The sequence below is a fragment of the Callorhinchus milii genome, unplaced genomic scaffold (assembly GCF_018977255.1).
Source record: "Callorhinchus milii isolate IMCB2004 unplaced genomic scaffold, IMCB_Cmil_1.0 Scaffold3, whole genome shotgun sequence".
In the NCBI taxonomy this organism is placed as follows: domain Eukaryota; kingdom Metazoa; phylum Chordata; class Chondrichthyes; order Chimaeriformes; family Callorhinchidae; genus Callorhinchus; species Callorhinchus milii.
This window is the reverse complement of record NW_024704744.1, coordinates 74,064,300-74,082,219: the sequence shown is the minus strand read 5'-3', so window position 1 is coordinate 74,082,219 and position 17,920 is coordinate 74,064,300. Positions and strand designations below refer to the sequence as shown.

Genomic DNA, 17,920 nt, shown 5'->3' with positions numbered 1-17,920 from the left:
AACTCTGCAGCCCGTGTCCTCCTCCCGCACCGGGACTCCCTGACTCTGATCAGCCCCATCCTCGCCCCGACTCCACCGGCTTCCCGTCACACCGAGGATACAGTTCAAGATCCCGGTCCTCACCTTCAAAGCCCTCCACGGTCTTGTCTCGCCCCCCCCACCCCCGCCCCACCCCATCTCTGCGACCTCCTAACCCCCTAACCATCCTGTTCCGCTCGGCGGGGCTCCGACCTGCTTCACTTGCCCCGCCTCGCTCGCCCCACTATCGGCGGGCGGGCCTTCCGCCACTCTGCACCCGCCCTCTGGCACTCCCTCGTCTCGCCCCCTCCCTCGCCACGTTCAAGCCCCCCCCTCAAGACCCTCCTCTTCGACCGTGCTCTCGATCTCCCCGCTTCACCCCCTGCCCTAGCGTGAAAGGTGCTATACAAATGTAATTTTGTTGTTGTAAAAAAAAGGTGTTTTTTTGCCTCTGTTTACCTAGCGCTACTTTGTTAATCAATCGCTTTTCCGTTGGTAATAAATCCCTTAAAATAATAAATTGGTCACTTCAATCCTCGACTGTTTGGGCCGCTGCTGTGCACAATTGGCTGCCGCGTCTCGCCCACAAAATACGCAAGTCAATTCACTTTACAGTATATTCTGTGAAGAGCCTTGCGATGTCTCGAAGAAGTGAAAAGCGCTATATCAAATGCAAGGATTATTATTATTTGAGTACATTGTACTCTGGGGATACTGTACTTTGGAATAACTAGCCAATTCTGATAAGTCTTCTTTTAAGCTATTTCCCTTGGGGTGTGGAGTAATCAGAGTTGCACTGTAGTTAGCCCAGGTGGAGGAGCTGGCGGGACGGGCCCGTTTTGGGTTCAGTTGTTTTTCTTTAATAACCATCTGGAGCATGATAAGCCCTTCAACAAAAATGGCCTTGTGAAATGCTCTTGTCTTTCACCTCCATGATTGTACGGTATATCTTTTCATTTGCAGAGCCATAATGTCAAGGCATAATACATCTACATCGAAAATATCGCCAATAATTATAAATGCGAGGCGGTCTGAATCAAAAGATGTTCAAGAGATTATGAAAATGATGGACACAACAACAAAAAACATATTTGGAAACATTAATGTTATCCATTTGCTGTAAGTATCAGTATAATGCTTGGTCAGTAACATTTCTGAAGAACAAGCTTTCTTTTATTTGGGCATGGAATTATTATCCACTATAATATCACTCACTCGGTAATTTGCTTTAATAACAGCTGCAATATAACTGTGTGGACACTTTCAATATTATGTACTCCTCCATATTGTATAAAATGGAGATTTTTTTTACCAGGTAGATGTTTATGTTTTAATTTTACTTTTCTCTCCTCCCTGCAAGGTAATGCTGTTTGGGTTTTTATAGAATTTGGACTCACCATTGAATATTTCCACAGGAAATCCTGCAGATTGTCGTCTGAACTGCTTCTCGTACTGATTGGGAGTTATCCTAATCAGCCAAATTCAATACTATCCCACAACAACAAGTTGAAGTTAACAGCGGTATAATTTGACGCTCAGCTCATAATCAATCCAACATATTGTATCTGTTAATGATCATCGATAGCCATCCTTGATCTATTGTGTGTTTATGGTTTTCATCTATGAGTAGTGATTTGCCAATGATATCCTCTCTGCTAAGATTGATACGACTAGCGAGCAATACAAATTAGTATCAACAATTAATTGTTACTTGGCAATAATGTACATCTTGAAATCTATAATGGATGATTTTTTAAATATTTTTAGTGAGAAGGCAAATCTAGCAGTTACCATAGAGAATGAGAAGAAGGAAGTTCTGGCTCAGGCTACCTTCTTAGATTATCCAAATGTAAAAGGGGTGGACCAAAGTCAGTGGGAAACCTGGATCCGAAGATACAGTCAATCTGGAAAGTGTACGGTGAGTTGAAATTTGAATTGATTTAAATGTCTCCAAATGCTGGATATTACACGCTATATTGGGACACATTTTCTTCAATCTACCGGTATATTCAACATTTATCACAGCAAATGTTTCTTTCATGTGATGGAGTTAGACCTCCCAATGGTGATGTCCATGAAGCTGGGCCTCTGGACATGGGATTTACAGTTCATAGATTGAGGCATTTGACTGGGGTAGTTTGACTGGGCGACTGGGATGCTTTGAGACACCTTCCTGACATGAAAGGTGCTATATTAAATCAATAATTATTTGTATCAGTATTATTATGTTATTACAGTTTAGATTACTCTGTAGTGCTAGTTTCAAAGTGGTTTTCAGCGATGGGCCACCCAGAGCAATAATACTACCATGTTACACTTGAATTGATGTCAATTTTCTTGGTATATTTGAACTTCCCAAAATAACTACTTTACACAGGAGATGGACATTTTGTGCACAGGGTATCTAGTTAAGATATTTCTGAATTGTCTTAGTAACAGTACCAGTTGCACCAATGATTATAGAAATTATGCTTGTCTTGTCCTGCCTTTTGCATCTGCATTCAATTTGTAGGTCAAAAGACTTCCTGATCTTCTCAGTTCCTTATTTTGTACATTGTAGTCACTTGGAATGGCCACATCAATAATACTAAGTGTACAATCCAGTTGTTTTTTATGATTATATCTGGTTTATTACAGATTATGGTTGTGTGCACTTGTGTGTCCCAGATTATTGTGATGTTACCTTTTGATGTCACTTTTGCTGGTTGATGTTCCTAACAGTTGGTACTTATGTCAATATCAAAGTGTTTACAGATCATCCAGTGGATACATTTAACTACATTGTTATGTCGATTCAGGTACTCTGATGACACCATAGGGCTGGATATGATGACAATATGTAGTCTACTGTTTCTAGTGCTTGATGGCGTATTCAGCATTTCAGATTAGGGCTTTTCTTCAAAATCTTATTTTCATAATAACGGGTAGTAATAGCTTGTACTTGTGTTGATATTATGCAAGCTTCTTTTTCACTTCTCAGATCCTTATTATTATTACAATTATTAATAATAATAAGCCCAGAGGACATTACAAAGTTAGGAAGGGACAGGAACATGAACATTTTTTAATGATAGGACGAGGATCTTGAAATTGATATACAATGGTACTAGATAGAACCTGATGAAAACAAGATAATTCAGAGTCAGGTGCAGGAGAAAATATGAGCTGCATTTATTAATAAACACCAAACAGGTACAAATTATTTCTTGATAATAATTAGCACTGGTGTGAGTTATCACACAGTGATAAGTATCACATCAAACCTATATAAAACCAACAATGTAGGTTATAATTATCAATGTTGCGATTTGGAATTTGCAATCTAGGCCGACACTTCAATTCTGGTGATTTGCTGCATTCTTGGAGCTGCTGTTCTTTGGATGAGATGTTAAACCAAGGCCCTGCCCTGTCTGCATATTCAGGTGGATGTTAAAGATGCCACAGTACTATTCAAAAAGAGAAAGGAGTTTCTCCCCGTGTCCTGGTTAACAATCACCCAAATAAAATTGATCACTCACTTCATGGCTGATTGTGGGACATCGCTGTCAGTGCTTAGTGATGTCCTCCCGAAGTAAAAGGTGCAATATAAATGCAATTTATTGTTGTTGTGTGTACAATTGGCTGCCACATTTGCTCATAAAACACACTTTACAATATATCCTGTGAAGCTCTTTGGGATATGCTTCCAATATGGAAGGCATTATCTCAAATGTATGGATTAGCATTATTATTATTTAGTGATTGTGGCAATCTAAAAATATTTTTTTATCTAAGACTTAACTTGTAAGACCGTTTTGCCTTCAATTGTGGAAAATTGTTAAATTCAATCTTAATCTGAAAAAAATGGAAAACTCTTTTCCAAATTAAGACTGAATTGAAGAATTTTCCACTATTCTACCCGATCTTAAATTTTACAACAAAATTATCTTAAACGCTCAAATACATGAAGAGTGCAAATATAAAGGAAAATAATAATAATAATAATCTTTGCATTTGATACAGTGCCTTATCACATCGTTGAGATGCCTCAAGGCGCTTCTCAGGATATACTGTAAAGTGTAGTAACTGTTTATTTTGTGGGTGAAACACGGCAGCCAATTGTAAAATTGTAGAAAAGTACAATTTTAACATAAAACAAACAAAATTGTACTGTTTCATGAAATATTGTCTTCTGTAGCTGATGTATGCTTACATTCTCTATATTTTTTAATGTTTAACAGGCAATGAACACACTTTTCCTGCACCTGTTTGTGACAAATTCACATTACCCAATTGGTTGCATCAAAGAAATTATCAGGTAGATTGATTACAGTGTTTTTTAACTCTAGATAATGGATTATACCTCATACACATTTTGATTTTTAGTTAGCTGGGTGCCTCACACACAAGGAAACCATTTCCTATGCTTCCAGTTCCAGCTACAGCCCTTGCCTGGTTCAAATCCTACTCTCTCACTGTCTTCACTTTGTTGCCACTGATGGCTTCTCCTCCAGCCCCTGCAACGTCACCCTCAGGGCTCTGTCCTTGTCCCTCTCCTTTTCAATATCTACATGCTCCCCCTTGGTGACATCATCCGGAGACATGGGATCAATTTCTATATGTATGCGGATGGCACCAAACTCTACCTATCTGCTTCCACCCTCGATTCCAGGGTCACTGCTGTATTCACAGAATGCCTATCGGACATCAAGTCCTGGACAAGAGCTAACCTCCTGCAGTTGAATGTCAGCAAGACCGTGGCCCTCCTGCTTGGCTCCCATCGGCGCTTCCATACCTCAGGCCAATGGATGCACTCTACATCTCACGGAGCCAGTACAGAACCTCGGCGTCCTGTTCGACTGTCAACTGTCCTTCATACCTCACATCCATGCCAGGGCCCGCTCCACCTTTGTCCACCCACCCCAACATCACTCGGCTCTGCCACTGTCTCACACTGCAGGCCGCCGAGACCCTCATCCATGCATTCATAACATCCAGACTCGACTACGCAAACTCCCTGCTTGTCAGCCTCCCCAACTCCTCCCTCCATAGGCTGCAGATCATTCAGAACTCTGTAGCACGTGTCTTCTCCCGCACCAGGCTCCGCGATCCTATCACTCCCTCTCTTGCCCGACTCCACAGGTTTCTCATCACACAGAAGGTACAGTTCAAGAACCTGGTCCTCACTTTTACAGCCCACCATGGCCTTCTTCCCCCTACCTTTACAACCTCCTGACCAACCTGCCCGCTCTCTCCGCTCAGCGAGCTCTGGCCTGCTTCATGTTCCCCGCTTCACCCGCCCCACCATTGGCAGGTGGGTCTTCAGCCACTCTGCCCCCACCCTCTGGAACTCCATCCCACAGTTTCTCTGCCTCGCCCCCTCCCTTGCCTCCTTCAAGACCCGTCTCAAGTCCCTCCTCTTCGAATGTGCCTTTGGTTATCCTCCTTCCCGCCCTGCCCCCACCCTCGCCGATCCTGACCCCCAGCTCAGATCCCAAACACAGATTGTCCAGTGCCTTGAGATATCCTCCCGACATGAAAGGTGCTGTACAAATCTAATTTTATTGTTGTTTGTATGCTTTGAGGAGAAAAAAAACCTATGTTTTCAGTTTTCTGATCATTCTCTACACTGCTGAACTGCAAAATGACATTTTTTAACTCTGTACATTGATTAATTTCAAAAAGGTTTCTTGTGTTTCTGATTGTTATTTCTATTTCCACTTATTGATATATAAAGGAGTAGGAGATTGAAATAGGAGGATTGGGGACTCATGTGCAGTATATTCACTGCACAGACTTGTTGGGCTCCGTGCCATATCACTCTATATAACTCTATGTAACTAATTCTTGTATTTTACAGGACAGTCTTTAATGTGGTCCGAGAACTGCACCACATAATTCTTAATACTGGAAAGAATGTCTTTCCAGGTAAAAACAATCTGAATTGTTAAAACCCTTATCTTTAATTTCACTTTTTAATGTTGTATTGTTTGAAAAATGAGTCAATCAAATAAATCTAGTGATTAATTATATCTGTCTGATTCTATCTCAGACCCTTCTTTATCTTACATCTTCGCTCCGATGGCACTATATAAGAGTGAACCAGGTATCGTTGATCATGCATCTTACATGTGTTATCGACAGGATCATGTTCCAGTACTATATATCCGTAAGGCCAGGTAATGAATCACTTTTCTGAAACATCCCATCTAGGGATTTATTTGTAACCTTGTTTCTGGGACTGATGCTACTAGAGAGCTACATATTGGGGTTCAAAATCAATCAACTGACAATATTGCAAGCCTATAATGTTCCAAAATTATTGGTGGTTGGAGTTTTCAAACTGTTCATTAGCCTTAAGTTGAAATAAGTCAAACAACATGTCTTTTTTTGTCATATTCATATGGCATTGCACCCTTTCCTTGTCGGAAGCCATATTTTCCTATGTATTTACCTATAATAATAATCCTTGCATTTGATATAGTGCCTTATCACGTCTTCTAGATCCTTCAAAGTACTTTACAGAATATACGGTAAAGTGAATGGATTCTATGTTTTGTGGGTGAAACGCAGCAGCCAATTGTGCACATAATGTTGAAACATCACAAAGCAGTTCACCAAAATTGCTGTATTTCTAGACAAACTGCACTGCCCTACAATCTGGGCTTGCCCCCTTATATTTCAGAGTCCCCCCCCCAACCCCAGAATTGTATTCAGTTCTTCAATCCTGACCTGATCAGAGCACAGTTTCCCTTGAGCATGAAGATTTGAATTCAAATGATTAGCAATGTAACTCATCATCCCGATTGCCTTGTTTATGATTGCTTGCAAAGTTCGGACATAAAGTTTGCCTTTCGCACATTTCGTCCAATAAATGCTTCCTTTTCCAATGTGCAACACCTTACATTGATTCTGCATTGAACTTCATTTGCCAGCAATCAGCCTGGCCGCAAACCCTATCAATTGTCTATAAGACTATCTTCTCCAGTTCCACAGCTGTTTTGCCCACCTTGTCTTCAACCTAGTTGTCATCTCAAAGTGTAATTGTATAACCTTGCAAGAGTTGCATTTGAAATAAGTTTCTTGGCTCAACAGGATAGAGGATCATGATGAACTCAACTCAATATTCATCAAGCATAGTGACACACTGCGACTTACCTATGGTGATTTCTTCCTGGCAGAGCTAATAGAAGCTCAAGATGACCATAATCATGCTGCTGTCTGTGAGGTCAGTGCTTGGCTTTCTGAAAAGATATTTGTGTTTCAGTCTTTTGTGGAATACTGAGAAATTTTACATTAATCAATGCTGTAGATGGATAGGTGGCAACTTTCTTGGTCTACAGCCAAAATAAATGCATGACTTCAATAATATGGGTTTATGGGATAGGCTTATGTCATACTGTTTGGAATGCATTGAGGGATGCATCGTTCTAAAGTTAATTTCTGATGTGTGATATTAAGCCAAACAATATAGTTAGTTAAATTTGATCAAATTAGGATAGGCACAAATGGAAACAATGCTAATATTATGTTTTAAAACTCCTAATTCAGGTAAAAAGCTCTGCAGTTGGGTTTGTAAGTGTGTGCAGTGATGTGAATGTGAACCTTCTAGTTCAGTGCTTCGATTTGCGCCCATTTCATAATTTCGCCAAAGTCCCACGTAAGGTTGAGTCAGTGGCAAGTCTGGAACCAGATGCCATATCAGGTATGTTAATTATTAATAATCCATACGTTTCATATTGCACCTTTCACATCAAGAAGACATATAGAAATTCTTCACAGGATTTACTATAAAGTTTAGTGATTCTGCATTCTATGGGCAGTTAATTGGTACACAGCAATGTCCCACAAACAGTCATGAAGTGAATGACCAATTTTTATTTGGGGATGATTGTTGGCCAGGACTTTCTTTGAAGAAAGCCATGGGATCTTTAAAGTCCATTGAACTGGTAGATGGTACCTTAGTTTAATGTCTTGTGCGAAGATTGGTATCTCTTGTGATGTATCACTCTACCACCACCATATTGGAGGATTTTATGGGTGAACACAGCAGCTAATTGGATTAGTCTAGATCGGTGTAGCCAATCTTTTGCTAAGGTGTGCCACATTTTGAGCCCAAGACATATTGCCGTGCCACTAAAAATGCATAGTAAAATTAAAAATAAAATAAAAATATTACTGGAAAAGAAAAACGCATTCATTAAGAAATTCACAATAAAATATCAAACAAGTTACTTAATGAGGCTTCTGAATTTGTTTTTCGTTCATGATATCTTCAATATGTGGATTCAGTTTTGAGCACGCTACTAGAAGAAGATTATTAAGGTGATCATCTGTTAGTTTGGAACATTTTTTTTATGGCGGAAAAGGACCGTTCACAGGTGTAGGTTGATCATATCTGCACACATATCACAGAGCATGGTCATGCAATTTAGGAAAATCACTCTTAGGGACCAATTTCCCAAACTACTTCAAGTCCTGGCTTACTGGAGAAGCACACAGTTCTTTGAATTTGCTATATAGATCTGAATCATTTTTAAGTTCCAAAATTTCTAACTGCATTTCTGCTGGATAATGTTCAACCTCTGTATCTGAAAGAGGGAAAGGGTTGGTTAAAAGTGCTATATTGTCTTTGTCTTTAAATTCCTGAAAACGGCCATCAAAGGAATTAATTAATGGAGAAATGGGTTCTGATATTTTTTGAAATTAATGATGACGTTACTGTCACTTTTAAACCATTGTAAGTGAACAAAGTGATCCAGTTTTTTTCAAGACAAAACATTCAAAAAAAGGTTGCGGTTGGCCTTGAAAGCTGAAATTAAATTAAACAGAGTTGGAAAAGGGCAATCCTCTCCTTGCAAGCATGCATTGAGGATGTTAAGATGACTGGAAATGTCTGTAAGGAAAACAAGGTCACTGAACCAGTCTTTATCTTGAAGGAACTTGCAGACTTCAAGAACTTCTCCCTTCTCTAAAAACGTAAGCACTTTTTCTTTTAAATTCCAAAATCTTTCAAGAGCCTTCCCCTGTGACAGCCAACAAACATTGCAATGTAACTCCCCTTCCTCATTTGTGTCTTCATCAAAGAAGTTACGAAATTCACAGCGCTTTAATGCATACTCACAAATTTTGTTTACGCAACACACCACAAGATCAAGAACACAAGATAACTCCAAGAGAAGTCTTTGGCGCAAAGGGCCTCCTGATAAATAATGGTACTTGAATAACTTGCATTCCAAAAATTTTGCCAACAAACCAACACAACCATTCCTCTTTCCAGTCATAGCAGACGGCCCTGTCTGTACAAATGCTCTCTAATTTGGACCAGTCAAGTTTATTGTCTTCAATACATTTTTTTAATTCTTCAAAAATATCCGTCCCATAGTTGAAACAAAGAAATTTCTCAATTATATCAAAAATTTTCATCGATACACCTAACAAAAACATTGAGCTGTGTGTGCTGTGTCAATAGAATCACAACTTTCATCCAGTACTAATGAAAAATGCTTAATGACGGAGATAGAAAATACAATTTGCTTCAACATATCACTAGACATCTCATCAATTGGGGTCAGTTTTATTGCCGATTGGTAAAAGCAATTCACGGCTTTACATGTGGGATTATTTTCTTTCCTATTTTCAGTTTGATTTTTTTGTCCTGCACTGTGTTGGCGCTACCCTGTGCGCAATTGGCTGCCGCGTTCGCCCACAAATATACAGTCAATTCACTTTACAGTATATTCTGTGAAGCGCTTTGGGACGTCCTCCCGACGTGAAAAGCGCTATATCAAATGCAAGGATTATTATTATTATTATTATTATTACCCTAACACTGTTCTTTGGCTGAGGCTGATCCCGAGCTGCTTCCAGGATACTTCATTGCAGTTCTTCAGCTGATTTTTCTTTTATTAGTGGAGTATGTTATTTACAGATAGGTTCCCAATCCGAAGAACATGTCAAGGAGGAAAGTAAAAGTGAAAAATTAGAAATGGGAAAGAACAACAACAATATTACATTTGTATGGTGCCTTTCACGTCAGGAGGACGCCCCCAGTCAGTTTTCTGGACCCGTACTTGGTGTCAGGATCGGGAGGGTGGAAGGCAGTGCGGGGGAAGGAGAGTGATTCAGGGCATGATCGAAGAGGAAGGTCTTGAGATGGGTCTTGAAGGAGGCAAGGGAGGGGGTGAAGCGGAGGGACTGCGGATGGAGTTCCAGAGGGTGGGGTCAGAGTGGTTGAAGGCCCGCCTGCCAATTGTGGGGCAGGCAAGGCGGGGGATGTGAAGCAGGCCAAAGCCTGCTGAGCGGAGGAACCAGTTGGTAGGGGGTTAGGAGGTTGCAGAGGTACTGGGAAGAAGGCCATTGAGGGCTTTGAACATGAGGACCTGGATCTTGAACTGTATCCTCTGTGTGACAGGAAGCCAGTGGTGTCGGGCGAGGATGGAGGTGATAGGATCACAGAGCCTGGTGCTGGAGAGGACATGGACTGCAGAGTTCCGGATGATCTGCAGCCTATGGAGGGAGTAGTTGGGAAGGCTGACAAGCAGAGAGTTTGCCTAGTCAAGCCTGGATGTTATGAATCCGTGTATGGGGATTTCGGCCGCCTGCGTTGTGAGACAGTGGCGGAGCTGGGCAATGTTGTGGAGTTAGGGGAAGGCAGAGCGTGTCATGGCATGGATGTGGGGTAGAAAGGATAGTTGAAAGTCAAATAAGATGCCAAGGTTCTGGACTGACATACTAAGGTGGAGTGTGTATCCTTGGATGGTGATGCTGTCAACGGCTGAGGTGTGGAGGCGCTGACAGGAGCCAATCAGGAGAGCCTCGGTCTTGGTGATGTTCAACTGAAGGAAGAAAATAATATGCAATATCCCATGTCTTACCATTTCATGGAATTTTAAGAAAGTTGGGAGCAAGTTATCTGCCCACTCTTCCCTGGGGAATAGTTGGGAGAGTAAACCAATACCAGTAGAGAAAATTAACTAAATTGGAAAAATCACTCTTTTTCCATCAAGGTTGGATTCTAATTGGTCAAAATCACCTAAGTTTAAGCTGTTTTCTCATTCACCAAAGCTGTAAGTTAAAATGCAGCTTGAGGGAAAAAATCTTAATGTTAATCAAATCTATCTTTTTAATATTGCTGGGGAGTGGGAAAGAAGCACAACAGGTTGCAAAGGATGAATACTGTAGGAAAACACAAGGGAATAAAAGCTGCAGGTGGAAAAAGAGATGTACTAGCCTCAGTAAGAAAGCAGGTTAGTTCCTTTGCTCTCCATATCAAGGAAGCTGAAAAATAATCAACTCTGGAATTTTCCAGTCCTAGTTGATCTTACAGAGAGGGCAATATGCAGCTATATTGGAATGGTAGGGATCAGGACACTGGTCCTAATTGAGAAACAGCTTGATGCTGTAATGGGAAGGTAGTTCTGGAAGGATGAGATAAAATAGGCTAAAGAGTTGTCTTCGTCCAATCTTCTTTTGAGATCTTGTAATGGAGTGCTCCTGCAGCATTCCTTATACTTCACTGAGTAGATGTACTATACTTTGTGGAGTTCTGTAGCTCAGTGGTTAGAGCACTCGCTTTGCAAGCGAGAGACCTGAGTTCAATTCCAGGCAGAGGGCGAAACCTTGGGCAAGTTTCCTTACTCCACACGCCTAATAATAATCCCTCCAAAACAAAAAAACAATAATAAAATTGGTAATTTTCAATCTACGACTGTTTGTGGGACATTGCTGTGCGCAATTAGCTGCCGCGTTCGCCCACAAATATTGTCAATTCACTTTACAGTATATTCTGTGAAGCGCTTTGGGACGTCTAGAAGACGTGAAAAGCGCTGTATCAAATGCAAGGATTATTATTATTATACTGTAATATGCAGAGTATGGCTGTAGACGGACAGTCTCTGGAAAACCAAATTCCAAATTAAGTCTAAATTTGAAAACAAAACTGTCTTGCAGGCTAAGACTGAAATTTCATGTGAGTATACCTACGAGACATCAAAATAAAACTCTGATAAAGGACAATGCAAAACATTAATTTCCAAGTTGTCAGTGATATCAACAGTGAGACATGGAGTTGGATTAAATATGGCAAAAGGGAAAGCAACAGTGTTGCAAAATTCCCTGATTCTCTAACGGGAATTACTCAGAAGTCATATTTAATTGTGGAAAATTCTTAAGTTCATTTTTAATGTGGAATTGTTTTTTTAAAAGAAATGTGAAAAAACAAGATTTTTTTCAGAATTTCTGCACAATCTTAAATTTTTAGACAAAATGTGTAACTGGGTGAAATTTTGCATCTCTTCAGGTTTGTCTCTAAATAAAGGAGGTACTGTATCAATGATACAGCATAGATGTTAGTGTAGTCATCTGCCTGGTGATCTTTTGAAATTAATGGCATTCTGAATGGGGAAAATCAGAAAGAGATGAAAGCTAAATCAAATTTAAAAACAGGGCTTATTGAACAAAAATATAAGGTATGATTCAGACTCATTCGAAATCAAAATTGCTGAAAAACTGAAATGCTTGCCTTTGTTTGAACAGGTAAAGAATCAACTGAGCAAAGTACGTCACTTGAATTCAGCAAGGTATGTCACTTCAAAACATTGAAAAGCAACAGGTATCTTCATTCAAATAAAAAAATATATCACTCAGGCTGATTGAGATTGTGTCAGATCAGAAACCAATTTATTGTCAAAGACGATCAAATTTGGAAGTAGAACATAATACATTAATTTTACCAAGGTGGCACCTATTAAGGATGCAAAGCCATTCTGTAAAGACAACTTGTGTACTGGGAGAAAATCAAGTCCACTTACGTCCCAAATAATTTAGGAGTCAAAATTAAAGTAATCTTAAACACATTCCGTTCCTTAATTATAACTGAGAATAATTAAGGAATGTTTTATTCATTGGAAACTGTCCTTAATGACAAGCTTGACTGATCACTCTTCTCATTTTGGGATGGTTTCTCCCCAAGCCTTTTCAGAATGGACTCAGCTGCCAGATTTTTAATAGAGAGTGGGGCAATTTTTTTTCATTCATAGCTGATACAACAACTGCTTTTTAACTTTTTATATTTTTACCTTAAAATAATATTTGTCAGCAAACATGTGGGAAATCCACATTCTCTATGGCCTGGATAATGGCTTTCCTGATCGATACAGCTCATGGCATTTGCGCTTGCATAGTATAATAATAATAATCCTTGCATTGATATAGCACCTTATCATGGCATCTCAAAGCGCTTCACATGATATAATATAAATTGGATTGACTGTGTATTTTGTGGGCGAAATGCAGCAGCCGGAGCACAGTAGTGTCCTACAAACAGCCATGGAGTGAGTGACCAATTTTATTTTGGGGGATTGTTGGCCAGAACATCAGGAGAAACTCCCTTCTCTTTTTGAACAGTGCCATGAGATCTTTAATATCCACCTGATCAGGTAGATGAGACCTCAGTTTAACATCTCATCCGAAGGATGGCACCTCCAACAATGTAACACCCACCCGCACTGCATTAGAAGGTCAGCTTAGACTAAGCTGATCTTAGTGATTTCAAGTCGTGATGTGGGGCTTGAACCCACACCTTTCTGACTCAGAGGCGAGAGGGCTACCACTGCACCAGACTGACGTCTACGTACAGTGTATGTAAATCAAGCTGGGCTTGTTTCTCTGTAGTCCATTCATAGCTCTTCAAGGCCTGAGAACTTTGAATAGAATATTCTTAATTAAAACCTGATTTGATTGTAACTCTTTATCAGACTTGGAATGATCAGGGTGGAGAAAGACTGAAGTGCTCCAAGATGCCATCCTGCACAAAGGATGCTGTATAAATGCAAGTTGTTGTTGTTGGTGTTGAAAAGTGCTAATAAGACCTGCACAAAAAAATAAAGATGATGACAGTCATCCAAAATTAAACTAACCCACTACGCATGTTTGGGGTTTGAATTTGGCATTTTTGTTTTTTGTTGTACATTTGTAAATTACCATTACAATCAGAGTTGGACAGAATTCATAGCTTGCCCACTTTCAGGGGGAATAATTTTTTAAATCAAACTTCACATAATTGGGTCTCTCATATACCAGACACTAAAAATATTTTTTTTCTTAATTCTTTAGAAAAGAAAATTCCTTGATGACGTGAACAAAGGATAATTTTTAGCAATGAGATAATTATTTTGTAATTGATGTTGTCTAAAGAGGGCCATACTGGTCTTTATTATTTTTTAGTGAGGTATTCATGGTTCTGTTTCGACTAGAAACCATTACTTTTTTATAATCCTTCCACATGTTAGAATTTACACTTTTTGTATAATGTTAAAATCATAATAGATGTTGCGAACGGGTTAACTTTTAAGTTAACTGTGGGGGGGCAACTGGACTGAAACTCATGAGTTTCCCAGGATCACGTGAGTGTCTCAAGGATAAGATGTGTACTACTGCCCTGCAAGTACACAAGATAACGGACTGTCTCAAGGACAGTGTGTTTGTGTGTGTGAGGCACGTATGCTCCATCAGATGTTCACTTGAACCCAGCATGATTTTGGCCAGGTTACCTAATGTCTGCACCAGAAGTAGACGAGGATTGTTAAGGAAAAAACTTTTTTTCGAGTTCCAATCAAACACAACCACTGTTTGCAACCAGAGTAGTGTTTATTAAACTCCAGGATCCATCCACGTTCCCGATGGGCATGGGAAAGTAAGCACAACCAATAGATTCACTAACAGAACAATAGTACCGCGTAATCCCTCCTCGTCGTCGTCTACCTCTGCCTTCTAGCTCTCAGTCTTCCATCCACGGTAGGTACTGTCCTGGGCGCCGATCTTGGTCTGGCACGGTGTCTTAAGCTTGTGTCCATCCAATCATGGTGCAGACATTAGGTCACCTGGCCAAAATCATGCTGGGTTCAAGTGAACATCTCATGGAGTGTACGTGCCTCACACACACAAACACACTGTCCTTGAGACAGTCCATTATCTTGTGTACTTGCAGGGCAGTAGTACACATCTTATCCTTGAGACACTCACGTGATCCTGGGAAACTCATGAGTTTCAGTCCAGTTGCCCCCCCCCCCCACTTAACTTAAAAGTTAACCCATTCGCAATATCTATTATGATTCTAACATTATACAAAAAGTGTAAATTCTAACACACACGTTCGGATTCTCATTAGATTATTACAAACCCTATGGACCATACTTAAACAATGTAGCATGAAATTATAATATATTCTGGGAATGAGGGTTCAAAGATAATTAAAAGGTAAATTAAACATGATTTGTGCTCTCTTGCCTGTCCTTGCTTCAGGAGCATTTATCCAAACAGAGTATGCCAGATATTGAAGGCCAAGTGACCGAAGAGAGTACAGAAACCATCACGCAGAGCGTCATTACTACAGAGGTTGCACAACCTCCAAATGTTTTCTGCATACAACTATTCTGTATTAATGATGAGTACGAATCAAGGTAAATTCTATCACAATATCAATTATTTTTATGTGCAGTAGTTTATGTCTGTAACTCAATAAAATGATGCTGCAGTGAGTCCCAAATTGCTCTTGACTGATAACTATTTACAAAATTAGAAGACATTTTCAAAACCTACAAAATTAGAAGACGTGTGCAGAGATGACAATCAGAGCATTTCCTTTCCTTGGCATTGATGATCCAAAATATTCAACATTAGGTTCTAGCACTCCTAATTCAAGATTTGAATTCAAGATCCTCATCCTCACCTACAAGGCCATTCACGGTCTTGCTCCCTCCTACCTCTCCGACCTACTATCCCCCTACCTACCTGCCCGTACCCTCCCCTCCGTTCCTCTGGCTCCGGTCTGCTCCACATCCCCTGCCCCAACCGCCCTACCATCGGCGGCCGGGCCTTCAGCCCCTCAGCCCCTAGGCTCTGGAACTCCATCCCCTTTGCCTTTGCCTTGCTTCCTCCCTTTCCTCCTTCAAGGCTGGTCTCAAGACCTTTCTCTTTGACCGTGCCTTCAGCTCCCCTCTCGACTCTCTACCCCCTCCTCGCTCCCTCCCTTCCCTCCCCTCACCCTGACCATTTCCCCCCTGCTCGGGTCCTGACCCAACTGTCCAGCGCCTTGGGACGTCCTCCTGACGTGAAAGGCGCTCTATAAATGGAATCTTGTTGTTGTTGTTGTGTATTACTTGCTAATAAATTTTCAGATTATTTTGAATTATTCTATAAAATAGAGCACAAAATTCTCTCTTATGCTGTATCACCTCTTTGTTCACAGGTCTCAAGACTTCTTGCCCTACATTTTTGATCTTTATCCGGTAAGTTCATCCTAAATAATCCTTCTAAGACTGTATTAGCATTAAAATGGTAGTGCATCTAATGGTACAATATAGATAACAGGTGAGTCAAGAGTGTGTGACAGGGATGAACTGTAAAAATATATGGATGATGGCTTTCTAAGATACTAGATTGAATCTCGGGTAGTTTATACAGTCAATAATATATATAGTTATTGGTGTGCCAGATTCTATAACAAGCTGGCGAATTAATATTTTATATGATGACCATATCATTAGAATCAAAGTACCATAGACATTTACAGCACAGAAGGAAGTAATTCAGGCCATTTTACCTGGTTCTCTGAAATAACTATCTGTTTAGTGCTAAGTAGACCATTCAATATCCTAACAACCTTCTACAAATTCTCCTAACTTCTTCTCCCTTTGCTATTCTACATTAAACCTATGCCCTATAGTTACGTATGAAAATAAATTTTGTTGCAATGTCAATTTAAGAAAGTTTTTTATACATTGATATTACTCCATTTTTATAGACACTACACTTCAAAATACTTTGCAAAGTAATGGAATATACGGTACAAATAACCACCAATTTTGTAACCAACAATTGTAACCATTTGGTATGCAATCTAAACTATGCTTCTGCCAATGCTCTGAGCAACATTAAGTGCTTTAAGTAGTAGCTTAAAAATAGTTCCTTCGACAATTATGCTTAAGAATTTTATACTTAGTATTGAATATAGTTTAATTTTCAGTTTGATTGGGTCATGCTGTATCTTTTATGGAAACTAAAGAAATAAAACAGATTTTCCCCCCTTGTTTTAAACATTGCTATTATGTTTTATGATATTCCCTAATATTGTATTGTTTTGCTACAAATGATTACAGGATAGAGACTATTGCGTAATCACTGTACCTCACGTGGTACCAGAATTCCCTCTGTTGAAGGAGTTTGTCCGAATTACACCCTACAGCAACACCACATTGCCTCACGAGCTCTACATCGCTCACCGCAATAGCTTGCTAAAGTAAGCAGTTCTTAAAACCACATTATGTTTTAATCCTTTAAGACTGCTGTGAAACTTTAGTTTTAAAAATACCAGGTTTTCATGGCCCAATGCTACAGTTTGATGACATTCTAAAACGGTGACAAACAAAGATATTCCCACAAGGTAAGCACAAGAATAAGTAGTTAACTGAGTCATTAGTCCAAAAGATAGTGGCCCATGGAATTGTGAGGAGCATATTAACGTGGATTGGGGAATTTCCACCAACTCATTAACATTTCTAGAGGCCATCAGAGGACTCTTGAAAAAAAAATGAAGATATTTGCCATGAAGTTTTAAATTGTTAAACCATTGTTATTTATAAGGAGAAGTGGATTTATGATATTAATGATAGTATATTATCTTTTTACAGACTTTTATAAAACTGTAAACAGCAACTACTGTACCTTTGAAATTTATTTTCTGTTTCCTTCCCAGATGTTTTCTGGTACGGTCAGCATTATCCACTGATGTTCAAGGTGTTGAGAACCTTGTTCGCCCCCTTCATCTTCATGAGAACATTATAGATAACTTAAAACATTATATTAATGCTCGTAGAGATTTTGTAAGTATTGAATCAATTTGTAATATGCTGCTGAAAATAAG

General features: G+C 39.7%; 1 protein-coding gene across 1 annotated transcript in view; it reads left to right on the top strand.

Moving 5' to 3' along the window:
- The window catches only part of cfap61 (cilia and flagella associated protein 61), a 44,555-nt gene that overhangs the window by 1,104 nt on the left and 25,531 nt on the right, over positions 1 to 17,920 (top strand). The window contains exons 2-13 of the mRNA XM_042333696.1: positions 982 to 1,137; positions 1,786 to 1,936; positions 4,239 to 4,315; positions 5,858 to 5,925; positions 6,050 to 6,176; positions 7,093 to 7,225; positions 7,549 to 7,702; positions 12,535 to 12,578; positions 15,301 to 15,458; positions 16,247 to 16,286; positions 17,157 to 17,296; positions 17,753 to 17,879. Coding sequence (XP_042189630.1) covers positions 989 to 1,137; positions 1,786 to 1,936; positions 4,239 to 4,315; positions 5,858 to 5,925; positions 6,050 to 6,176; positions 7,093 to 7,225; positions 7,549 to 7,702; positions 12,535 to 12,578; positions 15,301 to 15,458; positions 16,247 to 16,286; positions 17,157 to 17,296; positions 17,753 to 17,879 — 1,368 coding nt within the window. The 5' untranslated portion in view covers positions 982 to 988. The remainder of the gene's footprint in view (positions 1 to 981; positions 1,138 to 1,785; positions 1,937 to 4,238; positions 4,316 to 5,857; positions 5,926 to 6,049; positions 6,177 to 7,092; positions 7,226 to 7,548; positions 7,703 to 12,534; positions 12,579 to 15,300; positions 15,459 to 16,246; positions 16,287 to 17,156; positions 17,297 to 17,752; positions 17,880 to 17,920) is intronic.